This window comes from Brassica napus, chromosome C5 (genome assembly GCF_020379485.1).
Source record: "Brassica napus cultivar Da-Ae chromosome C5, Da-Ae, whole genome shotgun sequence".
NCBI classification, from domain to species: Eukaryota; Viridiplantae; Streptophyta; class Magnoliopsida; order Brassicales; family Brassicaceae; genus Brassica; species Brassica napus.
The window spans coordinates 28,798,093-28,817,197 of record NC_063448.1 but is presented as its reverse complement, the minus strand read 5'-3'; the positions used below and the strand labels follow the sequence as shown (position 1 = coordinate 28,817,197).

The window sequence follows — 19,105 nt, the reverse complement described above, 5'->3', positions numbered from 1 at the left end:
CGGTACGGGGAATCGTCTCTCTTTCGTGGGTCTCATTTGGATTCTCGGGAGGGTTGACCTGGGAATAGTCCATCTCTTCGATTATATCTTTGTCGATTTCTCCGACGTCTTCGTCCTTATCCGATTCCTCATCTTGAGCATCCTCTCGGTCGGCGGCTGAGGAGTCAGAGATCTCCAAAACGGTGGTCCGACCCTCTGATATCTTGCATATTTCCATTATCTTATCCATTCGTCCATGTGCATTTTGATCATATAGACTAGGATTTAGCCATGTTTAGGTTACATTTTGCATACATGAGTCTTTATCAGGTGTTGGAGTGCCACATGGAGTTCTTGGGGACATTTGGATGCATTTGGAGCTCAAAGGAGGTGAAATAGGTGATCATTGGATGAGCAGAGGATGGGAGCGAGGTTCCGCAGCGACGTCATGAGGTCGCTCCAAAGCACCTCTCAGAGCGACCTAGCTGGAGCGACCCCGTGAAGTCGCTCGCCATATTCATCCCGTTGGAAGCCCAGAGCGACTTGCTCAGAGCGACGCACCGAGGTCACTCGCATCTCACACCCCTCTCGGAGCGACCTCCCAAAGTGACACCCCGAGGTCGCTCGCGTCTCTATGGCGAGACGACATGAAGCGAAGCCCGGAGCGACCTCTCAGAGCGACCCACTGAGGTCGCTCCCGAAGGCCGGAGCGACTTGTCGGAGCGACATGCCGAGGTCACTCCGCGTCTATTGTTGGGTCGATTTCTATTATACTTAAGGCCCTTTTGGTCATTTCATTATGCACATTTTACATTTCTAAAACCTATGTTTTAAACATCTTTGGGAGCCACCAGGCAGATTATCTTTTGATCTATTGAGAAATACACAAAAACTCTCTTGAGAAGTTTATCTCTTGGATTTTGATCGTTATGTTCTTGAGTTCTTGTTGATTTCTTATCTATTTCTCTACATGATTAATCTGAAATCCAATATGGGTTTAAGAGGAATCATGGAGATTAGTGAGTAATCACCTTTTGAATTCATGGGTTAGGGAGATTAAGGGTGATTAGGTTAGTTCTAGGTTGTTTTAGTGTAGATCATTCTTGTTCCTTGCTATTAGAGTATTCATAATGCATCTTCTGAGTTGGCCACTCAAAAGTTGATCAATAGGCATTTCCCACCCAAAAGGTGTTTGATGAAATGTCTGAGACAACTCTCCTAGGCTTTTAGTATACTTTGCCAAAGACATTTGTTGTTAAAGGTGCTAAAATAGCTAATAGACTTGTTAGTAATGATTGCTTTCATATTATTCAACCAAAGACATTTGATGTTTGAGATATGTTAGCAAATGAGCATTCATCTAGACATAGAGCTTGCTTAGAATTGTGTCTAGGCTTAAGGTCGATAGTTTGATTGATCATTTGTCATCCTTAGTTCGAAACTTGATCACCCAAGGTCTAATCCCTATGCCCATGAGTTCTCTTTTCCCTTAGTCAAGAAAGTATCATTCTGTTATTGCTTTTTAGTTTTAGTCATAGCTTAAAACTCATCTAAATCATTGGTTGCACTTAGATTAAGTGAGTACTTGCATTCTCGGTGCTTTGATATCCCTCAGAACTGGTTCGACAATCACTATACTACAACATTTGTCTTAGGAGCCTTGAAAACTCCTAACATCAAATTGGCGCCGTTGCCAAATTCTGAGTAGATTTAAACATTGAGATTTAGTCACTTGCTTGAGACTAAGTCATTTTAATTTTGTTTTGTTACTGATTCTTCTTCTTCACCTACCTTTCACTTTCAGGTGTATGAACTTGAGGAGCAGAGGTCCATCAAACCTAGTTCCAATAGTAGCAGACATCAGAGCTTTCGAGAGGGAGTGTGCTAGAGCTAGAAGAGAAGAAGAACAACAAGCCCACTTGCAGAGATTTGATATTGATATGGCAGATCCACCGCAAGGGGCAGAACACCAACCGCGGGCAGCTCGACCCATTGGTACTTATGACCGGCCCAACATTCATGGTCATAGACTAGGAATCCGAGCACCGGCTGTGGCAGCCAACAACTTTGAGGTCAAGTCAGGACTCCTCAACGTGATCGAGAACAACAAGTATCATGGCTTGGCTCTAGAGGACCCATTTGATCACTTGGACAAGTTCGACAGCTACTGTGGGTTGTCAAAAACCAATGGTGTGTCCGAAGATGCCTTAAAGCTCAAGCTATTCCCTTTCTCTTTGGGGGATAAGGCACGTCAGTGGGAGAAGTCTCTACCCAGCGACTCTATCACCACTTGGGATGATTGCAAGAGAGCATTCTTGGAGAAGTTCTTCTCTACTTCAAGAACTGCTAAGCTGAGAAATGAGATTTCCAGCTTTCAACAGAAGAACTTGGAAGGCTTCAGTGAAGCCTGGGAGAGATTCAAGGGCTACCAAGCTCAATGCCCACACCATGGTTTTTCTAAGGAGAGCTTGCTGAGCACATTCTACCGTGGTGCTCTTCCTAAGTACAGGGCCAGACTGGATACAGCTAGCAATGGGTTCTTCTTGGGGAGAACTGAGGAAGATGCAGAGGAGCTGGTTGACAACATGGTAAAGAGTGATGCAGTCTACAGTGGAGACCACGACAGAGGCAGTCGAACAGATGATAAGCAGACGAGGAAGGAGTTGAAAGCTCTACAGGATAAGATAGACATCCTCCTTGCTGATAAAGCCACACAAGAGCAGCTGCACTTTGTTGGTAACCCAAGCCAAGAGACACCACCTGTTGTCCATGAGGTTGAGGGTTTGGAAGGTCAGGAAGAGCTGTGTTTCATCAACAACAATGGTAGCTGGTACAAAAAAGAGCCCAACTTTCAGTACAACAACTACCAACAGAAATCCTATCCCAACAACCAACAGAGTGGTTATCCGCCTCGAAACAACCAGCAAGGCAGCTATCAACCTCAGCAAAACCCCTCATCTGGTTCCTCTGCTCCTCAAGAGAGCAGCACTGACACCCTGCTGAAACAAATCTTGGAGTCTCAGACTAGAAGTGAGAAGCATGTTGGTTATGAGTTGAAGAACCTTCATTCCAAGATTGATGGGAGCTACAATGAGCTCAACAACAAGTTCTCACATCTTGCTTCTACAGTCAAAAATTTAGAGAATCAGTTTGCTTCCATGAACACTCACCAGACTCGCCAGCAAGGATCTCTACCTGGAAAATCTGACCAAAACCCCAAGGAGGCCAAAGCTATCACCCTTAGGAGTGGTAAGCAGTTACCTCCTACAACCCTCACCAGGGATGCTGAGAAACTAGGTGAGGAGGTGGCCATCAACTTAGATGATGAAGTGGTGATTGTTGATGAGAAAATCAATGATGAAATCTTGGAGAAGATTGTGGAAGCCAAAGGTAAAGGAAAGGTGGGGGAAGAGAAGAAAACAGTGAAAGATGGTGAAGTTCTTGCTCCAGCAAGTGAGAATTCTTTTGTTCCTCCTCCCTATGAACCCAAACTACCATTCCCTGGTAGATTCAAGAGGCAGCTGCTAGAGAAGTACAAGGCTTTGTTTGAGAAGCAAATGAGTGAAGCTCAGGTTGCAATGCCCATCATCGATGCTTTCATGTTGATTCCTCAATACAACAAGTTCCTGAAAGATGTTGTAGCTGCAAAGAAGAAGGAAATGGAAAGCATGATGATTCTTACCCATGAGTGCAGTGCCATCATCCAAAGGCTTGATGTTCCAGAGAAGTTAGAGGATCCAGGATGCTTTACACTACCTTGTGCTCTTGGACCTATGGTATTTGAGAAATGTCTCTGCGATTTGGGAGCTAGTGTCAGCGTGATGCCTTTGTCTGTTGCAAAGAAGCTTGGATTCACTCAGTACAAGAAGTGTAAACTCTCTCTGGTGTTAGCTGATCGTTCAGTGAAGTACCCTGTGGGCATCTTAGAGGACCTACCTGTGAAGATTGGAAGGTATGAGATACCTACAGATTTTGTGGTGCTTGAGATGGGTGAGGAGGCTCAGGACCCATTGATTCTTGGAAGGCCATTCTTAGCTACAGCAGGAGCAATTGTTAAGGTGAAAGAGGGCACGATTGATCTCCATTTGGGTAAAGGGCATGTTCTCCACTTTGACATCAAGGAGAAAATGAAGAAACCAACTGTGTTCGGGCAAGCCTTCTACATTGAAGAGATGGGCACTCTTACTGATGAGCACCTTGAAGAGTTACCACCTGAGGACGACGAGGAGGGAGCATCTCCCTCTACTCATTCTCCATAGAAGGTAACCCACTACTTTCCCTTGTATATACCATTTCGTTTTTGCATATTAGTTTTCTCTTTTTGGGTATCTCTCTCTCCTTGACAACACAGAGACTGTGTCATTTAAGTTTGGGGGAGGTACCAAGTATTTGATCACGTTTGCTTTGATGATTTTGAGTCTCATGCATTGCATTATACATATATATTTGCATTAAAAAAAAATTCATTTAGTTTGCATCATTGGCATTTCTAGGAGAGTCTAGAGCATATAGGTTGCATTTACTTGCATTGGGAGCAATGATTTGAAATGCCTTGTAAAGAACATTACTTTGCACCTGAATAGCTTATGCACCTCTCAAAAACACTTGTATGCTTCGAGCCTTGAAGACTCTTCCTGAAACTTGTTGATTGCTGAAACTCAGTCTTTGAAGCCAACTACAACCTTATTTGAACTGAACGAACTTAATGCTTCTTGCTCATGGTCCCTTGTGTACTGAGTCATGGCTATACACACTTGAGTTGTCACATCCTTTATGCCAATCTTATTTTGACAAACTCTAGTGGTAGACCACTCCCAAAACCTTTCCTTCTTTTAAGCTTTCATTGTTTGATGAGTGAGGCCTTCTTCGGAAAGTCTTACATGTGCATAATGTTGAGAGTATCGGGAACGACAATGCTTGATCTTCATTCTTGCTAGATTGGGCACTCTATTGTCTAGCTATAGGTGGGGGGTGAGAGTTGTGATTATGATTTGGGAGCAATGAAAAAAGAAAAGAAATGACTCTTTGTGTTTAAGTGAATTGTCTTATTGGGATAAGTAGAAAAACCTCTAGCTCAAGTTATGAAAAGTCTTGGCCCCCATCTAAAAAAAAAAAAAAAAAAAAAATATATAAAAAGAAAAGAAAAAGAAAGAAAAAGGGGGCTAGCAAAGTTGTTAGGAGCTAAGTAATGTTTTGAGGTTGTGGAAAATCCCTTGTAGATTTCAAAGAGAAGGAGTTAAAGTTCTTAGGATCTTTTGGTGAGAGATGTGAGTTGGGTTTGACATTTGGGAATGATTGTGTAATTGTATGTTTGGGAAAATGGTAGAACAATGGAGATTGAGCATTGTATGCATGAGTTGATCCCTTTCTTAGATATATTATGTGCAATGTCAAGGCTACTTGTTTTGAGAGTAAACCACTTTAAAAGATCATGGATTTTGAACCTCTTGACCCACTTGAATAAAAGCTTTCCCTTACTCAACCAAATGATTTGGACCAATTGACCATTTGCAAGAATTCACTTGATGCTATGCTTAATGAACTTGAGAGTTGGCTGATTTGCATGTGTGAATGCATGATGATGAGTGTAGGGATGAAAAGAGTTGAATAGGCCTAGAGAAGCTAGAGTATAATAAGAGAGGGTGTACTAATGCTGAATTTAGATGTTGATTTGAGTGCTTTGTGTGTTTCTTTTGGCTATGAGCTCTCACCTTCAAACCTCTCTCCCTATGAGTTCTAGAAAGTTCACTTGTGGACAAGTAAAAGAACAAGTTTGGGGGAGTTGATATCTTGCATATTTCCATTATCTTATCCATTCGTCCATGTGCATTTTGATCATATAGACTAGGATTTAGCCATGTTTAGGTTACATTTTGCATACATGAGTCTTTATCAGGTGTTGGAGTGCCACATGGAGTTCTTGGGGACATTTGGATGCATTTGGAGCTCAAAGGAGGTGAAATAGGTGATCATTGGACGAGCAGAGGATGGGAGCGAGGTTCCGCAGCGACGTCATGAGGTCGCTCCAAAGCACCTCTCAGAGCGACCTAGCTGGAGCGACCCCGTGAAGTCGCTCGCCATATTCATCCCGTTGGAAGCCCAGAGCGACTTGCCCAGAGCGACGCACCGAGGTCGCTCGCATCTCACACCCCTCTCGGAGCGACCTCCCAAAGCGACACCCCGAGGTCGCTCTCATCTCTATGGCGAGACGACACGAAGCAAAGCCCGGAGCGACCCACTGAGGTCGCTCCCGAAGGCCGGAGCGACTTGTCGGAGCGACATGCCGAGGTCGCTCCGCGTCTATTGTTGGGTCGATTTCTATTTACTTAAGGCCCTTTTGGTCATTTCATTATGCACGTTTTACATTTCTAAAACCTATGTTTTAAACATCTTTGGGAGCCACCAAGCAGATTATCTTTTGATCTATTGAGAAATACACAAAAACTCTCTTGAGAAGTTTATCTCTTGGATTTTGATTGTTATGTTCTTGTGTTCTTGTTGATTTCTTATCTATTTCTCTACATGATTAATCTGAAATCCAATATGGGTTTAAGAGGAATCATGGAGATTAGTGAGTAATCACCTTTTGAATTCATGGGTTAGGGAGATTAAGGGTGATTAGGTTAGTTCTAGGATGTTTTAGTGTAGATCATTCTTGTTCCTTGCTAGTAGAGTATTCATAATGCATCTTCTGAGTTGGCCACTCAAAAGTTGATCAATAGGCATTTCCCACCCAAAAGGTGTTTGATGAAATGCCTGAGACAACTCTCCTAGGCTTTTAGTATACTTTGCCAAAGACATTTGTTGTTAAAGGTGCTAAAATAGCTAATAGACTTGTTAGTAATGATTGCTTTCATATTATTCAACCAAAGACATTTGATGTTTGAGATATGTTAGCAAATGAGCATTCATCTAGACATAGAGCTTGCTTAGAATTGTGTCTAGGCTTAAGGTCGATAGTTTGATTGATCATTTGTCATCCTTAGTTCGAAACTTGATCACCCAAGGTCTAATCCCTATGCCCATGAGTTCTCTTTTCCCTTAGTCAAGAAAGTATCATTCTGTTATTGCTTTTTAGTTTTAGTCATAGCTTAAAACTCATCTAAATCATTGGTTGCACTTAGATTAAGTGAGTACTTGCATTCTCGGTGCTTTGATATCCCTCAGAACTGGTTCGACATTCACTATACTACAACATTTGTCTTAGGAGCCTTGAAAACTCCTAACATCACCCTCGTCTCGCGTCGAGGCCACTCCTTTGTCTGTGGCTTGAACGTCAGGGACCGGCGCATTTCTCTCTGGGGTACCGTTCCCCGTGGAACGAGAAGGAGCAACCGGAATTTTGAGATGGTTAGCAGGGCTTCGAAGAGCGGCAGCAATCCTCGGACTGACCAGGTGCGTGTTGGTTCCATGCGGATCAAGGCCCACGAAGGCTCGCATGTCGACAAACTGCGAGTCGAGTCTATGGGGAGATAAGGCCAAGTCATCTTCGGGGATCTCGCCGGGGTTAAGCTTTGTAGCTTCCTGCTCGAACTTCTCCTCTTGAGCAACAAACATGTCGATGGTCTCCAGAGGAATGTCGCGACCGCCGGCCTTCAAAGCTTCGAGACATTTCTTGGTTCCGAAAGCTTGACTCTGCAGTAGCCGCATTGTGTCAAACGGCCCGCGATTAGCCCACCAATCGCGCAAATTCCCAAAGTGTTTGTTACATTTCGTGGCCATCTCGGTCTCGACCCTCACTGTTCCTTCGTGGCCTCGTAAATGCGCGAGTCCCTGAGTCGATCCAACTCTTTCTTATGCTCCGCAGCCTTAACTCCCATCTCTTCCATGAGGTTGGACTTGTGCAGCTCCAAAGCCTCGATAGTGGAGCGAGCAATGGAAAGTTCGGCTTCAGCTGCGTCGGCTCTTTCTTTCTGAGCTCTTCTCCGAGCGATTGTTCGTTCTCTCTTCTCGGCCATCTTCTCGTACTCCTCTTACCATTCCGCCCTCTTTCGACGGAAGAGCCTACTTTTGGCCGCCACAGTCCTTTTCAGCTTCTCAGACTCCGAGAGCGCCTCCTTCAGAGCCGTATCATACTTCTCAATAACAAAGTTCGAGACTCCATCACACTACGAGGCACGAAAGAAAAAACACTCAAGTTAGAGGATCGACGAGAGTACACATGAAAAATTCGAAAGGGACGAAGGAAAATTTTACCAGCAACTTAGTACGAGCGGCATCAACGTACTCGTCCTTAAAGATCAAGTCAGCAACGGGCGGGAGAGGCTTCGGTCCGCATTTGATCTGACTGACCAGTTCCACGCATCTATTTGGAGCATAGATAAGGGGAGTCAGCCCGTCGTACTCGAACGAGATGTGGTCTGGAAACTCGACCCTCGGAGTCGTCCTTACGGCCGGAGCACCACCAGCCGACGTGATGGGAGTCGATGCCCTGGGAATCGATGAAGCAGAATCCCTAGCTACACTTGGGACAGCAGCAGAAAGAACCTGGCGGCTAGTCGTTACCTGCTCACTCGTTCGCCTCTCCTTCTTCTGAAGCTGAACTACGGGCGAAGCATCCCCGGGTTCATCTATTAGAGCCAGATTAGGAGATGGCTCGACAGTCGAGCCAGCTTGAGCAGCGGAACCAGTAACCTCGGTACCTCGGGAGGCAGCGTTCTTTCCCGGAAGAGACTGTCGATTGCTCGACTGCTTCTTTTCCTTTTCTTCTTGGACGGCTCAGCAGTCTCGGTCCGGTCTGAAGGACCAGTCCCCTCCGGGAGTGTTTCGTGATCCTCGTCAGCGGAGGTATCGTCGCGAGATCACTTTTTGCTCTTCTTCTTTTTAGAGGCAGTGGCAGAGGCGTCGGGAGAAGGAGCCTGACGCTGAATAGTCGCTTCAATTATATCAGTGGCCGCCACCTCGTCAGGAGCCCCCGATGGTTCGACGAGCTGAGCCGCCATCATAACGCTTAGATCAGAAAGGCCCTTCATTCTCCTTGCTTCGTTGATCCTCTTTTGCTCTTCTTTGGTGAACAGCGAGATCCGTCTCTTAACCGTGTTAACCGCGGGAAGATAACTTGAATTCCAATCCTCTGCAAAAAACATGAACAGAAGACTTATTTGCGAAGATGGAAGCGAAGAGTCGCAGCAGGGCGAGGAAAAGAGCGGACTTACTCTTTGAAATACGATCGATGCAACGGCTAACCCTCTCCCAAGAGATGTTCCCCCAATGCTCTTGATCAAGTCTCGCAACAGCACGAGCGCTCGACAGGAATTCCTCCGGATACTCGCGGGAAGTCGGGTGATCAGTTGCCAAAGGAAAAAACAATGAGAATAAAGACGGTTAGTATGCGAAGAAACGACGCGAGTTAACGGAGGTATTCTACCGAGTAAAGTGTTCTACAACACACGGTAGTCGTCATCCGGAGGATCCTCGAAAGCGGAACTGTCGGACTTAACATAGAAGTAAGACCTCTGCCAATCGAAAGTCTTATTAGGGTGTCCTCCTATCACATTGTAGCTTGGTCGCATCTTTATCGACAGAAGGCCTTTGTCTAACGAGCTAATGGACGTCAGCTCCTCGAAAACGCGAACACTTAGAGAGACATCGATCTCAGCGGCCATAACCATCAAAGCATACCTTCTTGCACTTTCCTGCAAATCACTTCAAAACCTGAAAACATACTAGAATCCAGAACAACTATAATGTATTTGAAAACACTTATATACCATAGCTAAAAGTAGGTAAAATCCATGGTATATCATATCTGCAATTAGATTCATCAAAACATCTGCACTTATTATATGGAGGTACAAAGATAAGGGGTAACCTGTCTGAGACCCTTTGTGGCCTTATACCTTCTTGCACATTTCCGTATATAATAACTGGATATTCTATAGACTTCACAGTTTTCATAATCTATTTGTTCAAATGTCCATTGAGACTGAGTGCTCTTAATGTGAATTCTAAAAAATCTCATTCTAACAGATCATTTGCTTTAGTGATGCATGTCTTTATCACCATATCATTATGTGAAATTGGTTTCTTTGATTTTAATGAGTGCATTAGGTCAAGCACAATTAAGATGTTACGAAGGCGCTTTGAGATTCAGATATTCTTTTATTGATTGTGGAAGTGACTTAAATCTTTTTATACCATTAAAAGATAGCATTCATTTAGTACAATATGCTTTTTGGATTATGAAAAGTATCTTTAGTAAAATAAAGATGTTTTTCTATAGAAAAAAAAGGCTATTATAAATACGGGTTAAATGATTGAAATTATGATTTTCAAAATCAATATAGAAATTCTAAATGGGTATTTTTCTCTTACTTTCGTCGATGTTAATTTCTCTTATGTGCACAACAATTTTGTCAACGAAAACTTTTATCTTCTTTACTAAATTTTTTGAATCATTTTGTAAATCATATTGCACAAACCAGTGGACCTATGATCATATAATGTTGTTGGCCTAGCTATTTTAGGATCATAGAAATGTTCGTATGGTTGGTTCCATTTTTCATGTATGATGTATCAAAAATGTTTTAGCTTCACAGATCGCATCTTTTCCAATAATATCCCAACCTAACAGATACAAATGAGTTGTTAAGGCATCAGGTCCCATATATATATCCTCACATATATATTTCATGATTGCCTCAAATATTTTTGTTGCATTCACTTTTTCGTTAATTTTGCATTTATTTCTCTTTAACGAACGGTTTGAAAAAGTTCTAAATTGATATTTCATAGAAAAATAAAAAATAAAAATTAATAATAACTTTTATCTTATTTTTTGTTATTGTAAAATTTGCCGTTCTAATTTCAATTAAAATCAGGACGTCCAAAATAATTATTTTGGTTGTGCTGTTTTGGGATTTTAAAAGCTATAGCAAAATGGTTTGTTATGGGCAATGCAAGAACCTCTTGATCTATCGAACATGGAAAATTAAAATTCGAAGAGAGCACTAGAAATATTATGAGTCTAAAGCTTTTACTCAGAGTAACAATTATATTTGACAAAGAAATAAGAACTTTATTAAATTAAAATTTTAAATAAAAATACTTTTAGTAGTCTTACCTTTTTTTTTTGGGCTTTTGGCAGAATTGACCTATAACTTAAAGTCAAACACAAAACTAACCTTTTTTTTTTTGAAAATTGGTTTTGCCCTATTCACCCCACAAGTTCATATAATTTACGAAAATGCCATCAATTTTTTTTTCTTTTTTTTTCGAAAATGACATTTTTACTCTCTCACCCTCATCATCTTCAAGTAATTACAAGATTGCCATTGTCATCAATACCACAACCACCATGAACAACCAATTTGAAGCACTTAATGCTCCCAAAATCGAGTTACCCTTCTTCTTTATCCATTCTTGTGAACTAAACACAACACATCTCTCACTTTCTCTCTACAATGAGTTAAAAAACCCAAGATTTTGATTCTAAATTTTTTATGGTTCATAGAGTCATAGAAGCTAACGATTCTGGGTGGGTTAATTTCGTTTGTGATTCTGTGTGCTTGGAGAAGCCTTATGTATGCTAAGGAACTTATCTCACCAATTTAAGGTATGACATCGAGTTTTTTTCCAGATCTGTTCGTCAGACGACTTACTTGGGAAGTCGTCTGACTGTAGACAACTTACCTGGAAGTCGTCTGGTCAACGCAGAGGTTATTTTTGCAATTAACTTTGAAATCTGTAACCTGAGACGACTAAAAGTTAAGTCGTCTGTTTTTGTTTGGTTTCAAAAAAATTTCCAAAGAACCTAGACGACTTACATTTCAGTCGTCATAGGTTAGTTTTGCATTTGACTGGATAATTTCAGAAGTTTGACTTCCCCAGACGACTTACATTTCAGTCGTCTGGCGAAAGTTAAAATAATAATATTTTTTAAAAGTAGACGACTTACAGTTAAGTCGTCATAGGTTAGTTTTGCAATTGAAAAAAAAAACTTCAAAATTTAATTATACACAGACGACTTATAATTCAGTCGTCCACGAGACGACTTACTTGTAAGTCGTCCAGGATTTTTTTCCGAGATTCTGGTCAAACCTCGTAAATCCTGGACGACTTACATTTCAGTCGTCTCGTGGACGACTGAATTATAAGTCGTCTGTATATAATTAAATCTTGAAGTTTTTTTTTCAATTGCAAAACTAACCTATGACGACTTAACTGTAAGTCGTCTACTTTTAAAAAAATAATATTATTTTAATTTTCACTAGACGACTGAAATGCAAGTCGTCAAGAAAAGTCAAACTTCTGAAATAATCCAGTCAAATGCAAAACTAACCTCTGACGACTGAAATGTAAGTCGTCTAGCTTTTTTGGAGTTTTTTTTTAGCCAAACAATAGTAGACGACTTATTTTTCAGTCGTCCGAAATAACAGATTTCAAAGTCAATTGCAAAAATAACCTTTGCGTTGACCAGCCGACATATAGTTTAGTCGTCTGGACTACTTAGATTGAAGTCGTCCGCTTCGATCTTTAATAAACTTTCGTTTTCTTTGTTCTAAGTTTGCTAATGTGTTTTATTTTGACTTTTTCAGATGATGTGTCAGTTACATGCAGTGTATGGAGAATGGTTGTTGAAAGATGGATGTTGGAATTTTGTGGTTGATCATTTCAAAGGAGCGAGAATGTTATTTTTGAATGAAGGTTCGACACATGCTGATCTTGTTGCAATGGCTCAAGAAGATTATAACCTGGACATGAACACAGAGTCTGTGGAGCTAACCTACTCATTACAACAGATGGCTCCAGACCTTCCTCCTATTCATGTTACAAGTGATAGACAAGTTCGGAACTTGCTCGAGATAACTAAAACGCATGAAGTACGTCTTTGTGTATCAAGCTTTAGCAAGATGAGAACGGTTTCAGAGGAAAGGGATGAAGCTGAGGAGGGGGATGAAGCTGAGGAGGGGGATGAAGCTGAAGAGGGGGATGAAGCTGATGTGAGCGATGAAGATGAAGAGGGGGATGAAGCTGAGGAGGGGCATGAAGCTGAAGAGGGGGATGAAGCTGAGGATCATGATGGGGAGGAGGATGCTGACATCCCTGTTGTCGCTGATGCTGAGGATTATAGTGAGTATGAAAAGGTTAAAGATGAGGATGAGGAAGAAGATGATGAAATCTGTTTTGATGATTACAAAGGGGCATATGGTTGTGAAGGAGAAGGATCATCTGCAGACAGAATCTATGTCAACTAGAGTTTTGCTAGTAAGGATGCACTGCTTTCAGAGTTGCGGTTGACAGCGGTGAGGCGTAGGTTCTCCTTCAGAATATTCAAGTCAACGAAAACTCTGTTTGTGGCAACATGTCGTGTTAGTGGTTGTCAATGGAAGGTCCGAGCAAGTGTGAAACATGGGACTAAAACGTTTTGGGTAACCAAGTATTTGGCAACTCATACATGTTCCATCCCAGACAGAATCGCTCAGCGGAAACGTTGTACTCCGAAGTACATTGGTCGACTTTTCATAGATCGAGTGGGAATCATTGATGGGTTGAATCCGCAGCATATCAAAGATGCAATGAAGAACATGTTTGGCATGACACTTGATTACACCACTTCATACAGAGCATTGTTATATGCGCAAGAAATTGGGAGAGGATCAGCGGAAGACGGGTATGAGCGACTGCCTTCATATTTGGAGCAAATCAAGGCAGCAAATCGGGTTCTATCACAGCTATAGAACTTGATTCTCTGAATAGATTTAAGTATCTATTTCTTGCTTTTGGAGCTTCGATCAGAGGATTTAAGTATCAGAGAAGGGTCATTGTGGTAGATGGGACTCACCTAAGTGGGAAGTATGGGGGTACTATGTTGGTTGCAGCCGCACAAGACGGTAATTTTCAGATATATCCATTGGCTTTTGGGATCGTAGATGGTGAGAATGATGAATCTTGGGAATGGTTTTTCACAAAATTGGCGAGCTGTGTATCTGATGAGTATCCTCTGGTGATAGTCTCCGACAGGCACGCCTCCATTATAAATGCGTGTGAAAAGGTGTTTCCTTGGGCAACCCGAGGAATATGTTATTATCACCTTCAAGAGAATATTGTCAAAAAGTACAAAGGGAAGCATCTCTTGTACTTGGTGAAAGGTGCTGCTTATGCTCATACACTTTACGATTTTGATCGGTACATGGATGAGATACGGAGTGCAAATCCGGATCTTGCTGAGTATCTGGAGGAAGCCGATGTGACCCTATGGTCTAGGGTTCATTGTCAGGGAGACAGGTAAACTTAAAAACGAGCAATATCGCTGAATCAATTAACTCCGCACTGAAGCGAGCAAGAGGATTTCCTATTCAGTTCCTGCTGGAGTTCATAAGGGAGAAGCTAGGAAGGTGGTACTGGAAAAGGAGAGGAGATGCTTTGAGTCTTACAACTCAACATAGTCGGGGTGTTGAACACTTGCTTGCTGTCCGAGAGGAGAACGCGTATACTCTGAGAGTCCAACAAATTGATGGATGGAAGTTCTTTGTGAAAGGTGGCAATAGGGACTGTAATGTTGATCTGGAACTTCAAAAGTGTGATTGTGGTGTCTATCAAGTCGAGAAAATACCTTGCTCTCATGCTATAGCAGCTGGAACAGCAGCTGGTGTGCATATCTCCACACTTGTGTGGCCGGTCTACTCAAAGGATACTTTGTTTGCAGGATACTCAGAGAATATATATCCTTGTGTTGGACAACTTGTTGAGTCACGCACATGCTTTCCTCCGGAAGTAAAGCGTGGTCCAGGGAGACAGAAGAAATCAAGATGGCAATCTTGGTTGGAGCTATCCAGGATGAGAGGACGCAAACCCCGGAAGCAACACAGGGTTTATAGGTGCTCAGTCTGCAAAGAAACTGGCCATAAGCGTCCACAATGTAAAAACTGACGTGGAAGACCTTTAAGTAAGTCGTCCAGAAGACCTTTTTGTTAGTCGTCCAACGTCTTAACTAGAATTTTCTTCTGGTTAGTCGTCCAGAAGACCTTTATGTAAGTCGTCCAGAAGACCTTCTGGTTAGTCGTCCAACGTCTTAACTAGAATTTTCTTCTGGTTAGTCGTCCAGAAGACCTTTAAGTAAGTCGTCCACAATGATTTTCTATGTTTTATGAACTTCTCTGTAATCGTCCACAATGATTTTCTATGTTTTATGAACTTCTCTGTAGACTCTATGTTATGAATTTATATGTTTTATGAACTTTTCTTTGTAGACCTTCTATGTTAAATCGTCCAAACAAATTCCAACAGTGCAATTTAAAAAAGACAAGTTATACATTACATATTCCGAAAGGTTACTGCACTACCAAACTAATTTCCTACGGAATTCTAGTTTGGTATGAGGATAGGTTACAAAAAACATCATCCTATCCTGACCCTGTTAACATCCCCTAATCTACCAAACAACAGTACACAAAAGCATCAAGTTCAAATACAATCGCAACAGCACACAATAACACATCCAATATCTAATCATACGTTGCCAGGTTCTCATCATTGTCTTGGTTTTCCCATTCATGGCACATAGGAAGCTCTCGAAATATATCCAGCGCCATCTTCTCCCTGATGGTCTTCCCGTGTTTTTTGTCAAACGCGGTGGGAAATTCTATCCCAAGAGCATGACATTCGATGTACTTCAGAGTGAAGGGGCCACAATCACCAGCTCGGCACTGAGGTACTCCAACGGTTTGTCTCGCATATGTGTATGGCTCCAATGTGTATTGAACCTTTTGTTCGTCAGAGAGCGCGCACTCAACAAGCAGATAAGGGACCATTGTGACAAAAGGCTCCATTACCTCATCGAGTTCTTCAGGGCTAATATGAGAGACAATGCTGTCCCAAACGACGATGTGCCTCTTAGGGATCGATATCCATATAGCACTCCAATGCTGGTTCTTGAAGTTCACAGGTGCATAGATATCATCCACATCCACCCCCCCAAGCCTTCTTAGATTGGCAAAAAGAAGGTATCACGCCTGCATGATAATTCCACGCCCCACCAGGGAGTCTTCTTCCTAAACCGTTGGCATCAGGAGTGTCGCTCTTAAAATCAGGGTAGGAGGCCCTCCACTGGCGAGAAAATATATGATCAAGAAAGCACATTCTGTCGCTCCTGAAATGTTCTCGATGGTTTTGGTACCGTTGCCTCAGTAAATTAATAAAAGCATCCATTTGCTGCATATAAAACAATACAAGTCAAAAAAACTTACAGACGACTTAGAGACGACTAACAGAAGACTAGAGAAGAATTAGAGACGACTTAGAGAAGACTTAGAGACGACTTACAGATGACTTACGTAAGATAACTACCAGACGACTTAGAGACGACTTACAGATGACTTACGTAAGATAACTACCAGACGACTTATAGACGACTCACAGACGACTCACAGACGACTCACAGACGACTCACAGACGACTTATACAAATCAGAAAAGTACCAGATAACTACCAGACGACTTATATAAGAGTAAGAAAATAGCAGAAGACTTACATGGTCGGTCAGCCATTCTAAGGGGGTTCGGAGGACCTGATAAAATCGACTTGGACATCTACGTGGTTTTTTTTCAGAGGCAGTTTATAAGAACTGCAAACACAAAATGTAAATAATCAAATGGAAGCTTTTTTAATCAAATATAAATAAGCATATTTTTAACAGCAACTTACGGATCTTTTTGCACCCATGCAGTGAGCTCCTTCGACTTCATCTTGTCATAGGGTGCAAAAGGATCATAGCCTCCGCCAACCTGTTTGTTTGGAATGATCTGTTTGGCAGTGCTGTTTCCCTTAAAAGGAGTTTGCTGTGTGGGAGCAAGCTTCCTTTCTCGCACACTTTTTTTACGGAGATTCACCAAAGCAGTCTCCTTCTTTGTCTGCCTTCTAGCTTCTTCAACGAGTAAATCTGAAGCGGTGGGAACTTGTTTGTCCAATATAAGAAGGCTAGGATCATCACTCGGTAAGTCGTCTGCAGGACTCACAAGACAGAGCTCTCTCGAGGAACTCGGTTCTGTAGTAAGACTCGGTTCTTTGGCTTCCTTCCGTCCTGCTTTCGCCCCATTCACACTTTCACTCTGCAATTTCGAGTTCACAGTGTTTAAAAACTATTAACAAAAGCCCTTACAGCAAAGATCAAATTCACACTAGAAACAAAGCACACAGCACTTCAGAATCAAGGCATACAGTGGTTCATCAAAGCACACTAGAAACAAAGCACACATGTTCATCCAAGCACACAAGAAACAAAGCACATCAGTCCTGACTCTTCCTAACACTTTGCCTAGTGACTCTCTTCTCTGCAATTTTGGGAGAGGTTTTGGTACTAACCCCGGGTTCGTCAGCAGGTTTTGGTGGATTTGAAGTGGTTGTAAGTTGACGATCATCAGATGAACCCCCTCTGTTGGTGATTCCCACCTTCTTCTCCACAGCTACCATCCTATCCGCCAGTAACTTGAGCTCCTTAAGGCACGTCCCAAAGCCAAGATTAATGGCATCAGATATGTCCTTCAAGGACTTTTCAATCTGCTGATGCGTCATCCCTTCACTACCGCCGCAGGTGTCTCAGCAGAAACAGAAGACCCTTACGAGCTTTCTTCCGAGGTCTGCTACTTTCTTCCTTCACAACACTCTCTGACTTCACGGGACTCACTTCATTCTTCACTGGACTCACTTCCATCTTCACAATCTTGCGAGTACCGGTGACTGGCCAGCATTCCATGGTCCACTCCCATCCAGGATCATTAAACATGACTTTAATTATGTTATCCGCGGCAGGGTCATCTACGTCTCCGTCCCATTTTGGAAACATTTCATCAAAATCCTTCTGAACGAAGTTCTTCACGATAGTCTGCAATAAATAAAAGATATAAACTTAGTTAAGTCGTCTGAGAAGAATTTTGTTCTCAGACTACTTAAAGTTAAGTCGTCTGAGAAGTATTTTGTTCTCAGACGACTTAAAGTTAAGTCGTCTGGAAGTCTTCCAACAAAAAGACCACTCAGACGACTTAAAAGTAAGTCGTCTGAGTGGTCTTTTGTTGGAAGACGATCCACACGACTTAACTTTAAGTCGTCTGAGAAGTCTTAGGAGTGAAGTTAAGTACCTGTTTATTGATAGCAGCCTTAAAACATTTGCGTTGTCTTTTGCCACCCTTGTAAGCCAGCAACAGTGGAGACGGTCTGTTTGGTATGGGAGACCCATAATTAGCACCCAATTCTGGCATAGCATAGTACGCCCACACTTGGAGCACTTGTATGAACCCATCAACAGTGTAACCAGTTTGCGTCAAGTCTTTTGCCTTCAGAGAATCCATCAGCACCTTAAACGCCACTCTCCCCCATGGATAATTCTCAAATTTTTCTAAATCCATCACTAGCCTTGCAAGACTAGCTGATGTAGCGGATGAGAACTTTTTCCCTTCGATGTATCCTGCGTAGATGGCAAGGTATCCCAGCCGCATGCGATCATCCGGAGACCACTCGTCGCAGTTGTAAAATGCTTCTGTTATCTGTTCAATACTTGGCCCAGTATCGATATCAACACGCATCTTCTCCCAGAAAGTAGCCATCTCCGACGTAACCTCACACCTTGGATTTTCCAGGTCCTTGATGTAATCGCAGTTCAGCCCAGTGAGGTGTTCAAACTCTATCAGTGAAAACCTCACAGGTTGTGAAACGACAAGACTCCAGAGCTCAAACTTCTTCTTGATGTCCAGCTGGAAACAGAGCAAAAAATGTATCAGCCTTGAAGTCCAACCAAAGTCAAGCTCCTTGAATTTGATGAACACTCCTAACTTCGACGCCTTCAGATCCTCATATTCGTCAGCTGTGAGACAATCACATAGAGATTTAAACAACTTCGTGTCATCAGAATGATACGAAATGCTCCTGATTGCATCGGGCTCTTCTCCTAATGTAAACATCCTCGGCGGGAGTTCTGGTAAATCCATTTTAAGGCCTGCAAATAATCACAAACAACCATCTCAAACACATAGGTTGTGCACTATGCTAAATGCTATAGAAGACTTGCAGACGGCTTCCATGAAGTGAGAAGACTACTCAGACGACTTCCAGGAAGTGAGAAGACTACTTGGACGACTTCCAGGAAGTCTTCTACGATGTCTTTACTCTCTGGAAGCGACTTAAGTCGTCCAAA

General features: G+C 42.3%; 3 protein-coding genes and 1 non-coding gene across 4 annotated transcripts in view; all 4 read right to left on the bottom strand.

Moving 5' to 3' along the window:
• Nucleotides 1-2,327: 2,327 nt before the first annotated feature.
• Nucleotides 2,328-2,434, bottom strand: LOC125588253. Its single transcript, XR_007324640.1, has one exon. It is a non-coding gene; the product is annotated as a small nucleolar RNA R71 (small nucleolar RNA).
• Nucleotides 2,435-7,952: 5,518 nt separating this feature from the next.
• On the bottom strand, nucleotides 7,953-9,830 carry LOC125587192 (meiosis-specific protein ASY2-like). Its single transcript, XM_048757383.1, has 5 exons — nucleotides 9,819-9,830; nucleotides 9,371-9,614; nucleotides 8,792-9,052; nucleotides 8,176-8,684; nucleotides 7,953-8,087 (listed from the first exon to the last, which is right to left on the bottom strand). The coding sequence occupies exons 1-5, from the start codon at nucleotides 9,828-9,830 to the stop codon at nucleotides 7,953-7,955; spliced, it is 1,161 nt and encodes a 386-aa protein (XP_048613340.1).
• A 5,488-nt stretch (nucleotides 9,831-15,318) lies between these two features.
• On the bottom strand, nucleotides 15,319-17,490 carry LOC125587191. The gene is made up of 4 exons (XM_048757382.1): nucleotides 17,281-17,490; nucleotides 16,624-17,027; nucleotides 15,436-15,903; nucleotides 15,319-15,352 (listed from the first exon to the last, which is right to left on the bottom strand). Exons 1-4 carry the CDS (start codon nucleotides 17,488-17,490, stop codon nucleotides 15,319-15,321), a joined length of 1,116 nt encoding a protein of 371 aa, XP_048613339.1.
• Nucleotides 17,491-17,497: 7 nt separating this feature from the next.
• The window catches only part of LOC125587190, a 2,464-nt gene continuing 856 nt past the window's right edge, over nucleotides 17,498-19,105 (bottom strand). The window contains exons 2-4 of the mRNA XM_048757381.1: nucleotides 18,324-18,907; nucleotides 18,054-18,269; nucleotides 17,498-17,800 (exon numbers count right to left, since the gene is read on the bottom strand). Coding sequence (XP_048613338.1) covers nucleotides 17,498-17,800; nucleotides 18,054-18,269; nucleotides 18,324-18,907 — 1,103 coding nt within the window. The remainder of the gene's footprint in view (nucleotides 17,801-18,053; nucleotides 18,270-18,323; nucleotides 18,908-19,105) is intronic.

Bases quoted from the DNA above. Each gene is read 5' to 3' on its own strand.
- LOC125587191 (XM_048757382.1), bottom strand. From the start codon at position 17,490: ATGACGCATCAGCAGATTGAAAAGTCCTTGAAGGACATATCTGATGCC. The intron at 17,028-17,280 runs GTTAGTACCAAA...TCGAAATTGCAG, and splicing joins AACCTGCTGACGAACCCGGG to AGTGAAAGTGTGAATGGGGC. The intron at 15,904-16,623 runs GTAAGTTGCTGT...TGCCAATCTAAG, and splicing joins GCATGGGTGCAAAAAGATCC to AAGGCTTGGGGGGGTGGATG.
- LOC125587192 (XM_048757383.1), bottom strand. The intron at 9,053-9,370 runs GTGTGTTGTAGA...TGTTTTTTGCAG, and splicing joins TCCTCCGGATGACGACTACC to AGGATTGGAATTCAAGTTAT. The intron at 8,685-8,791 runs GCAAAAAGTGAT...CCGTCCAAGAAG, and splicing joins TGCCTCTAAAAAGAAGAAGA to AAAAGGAAAAGAAGCAGTCG.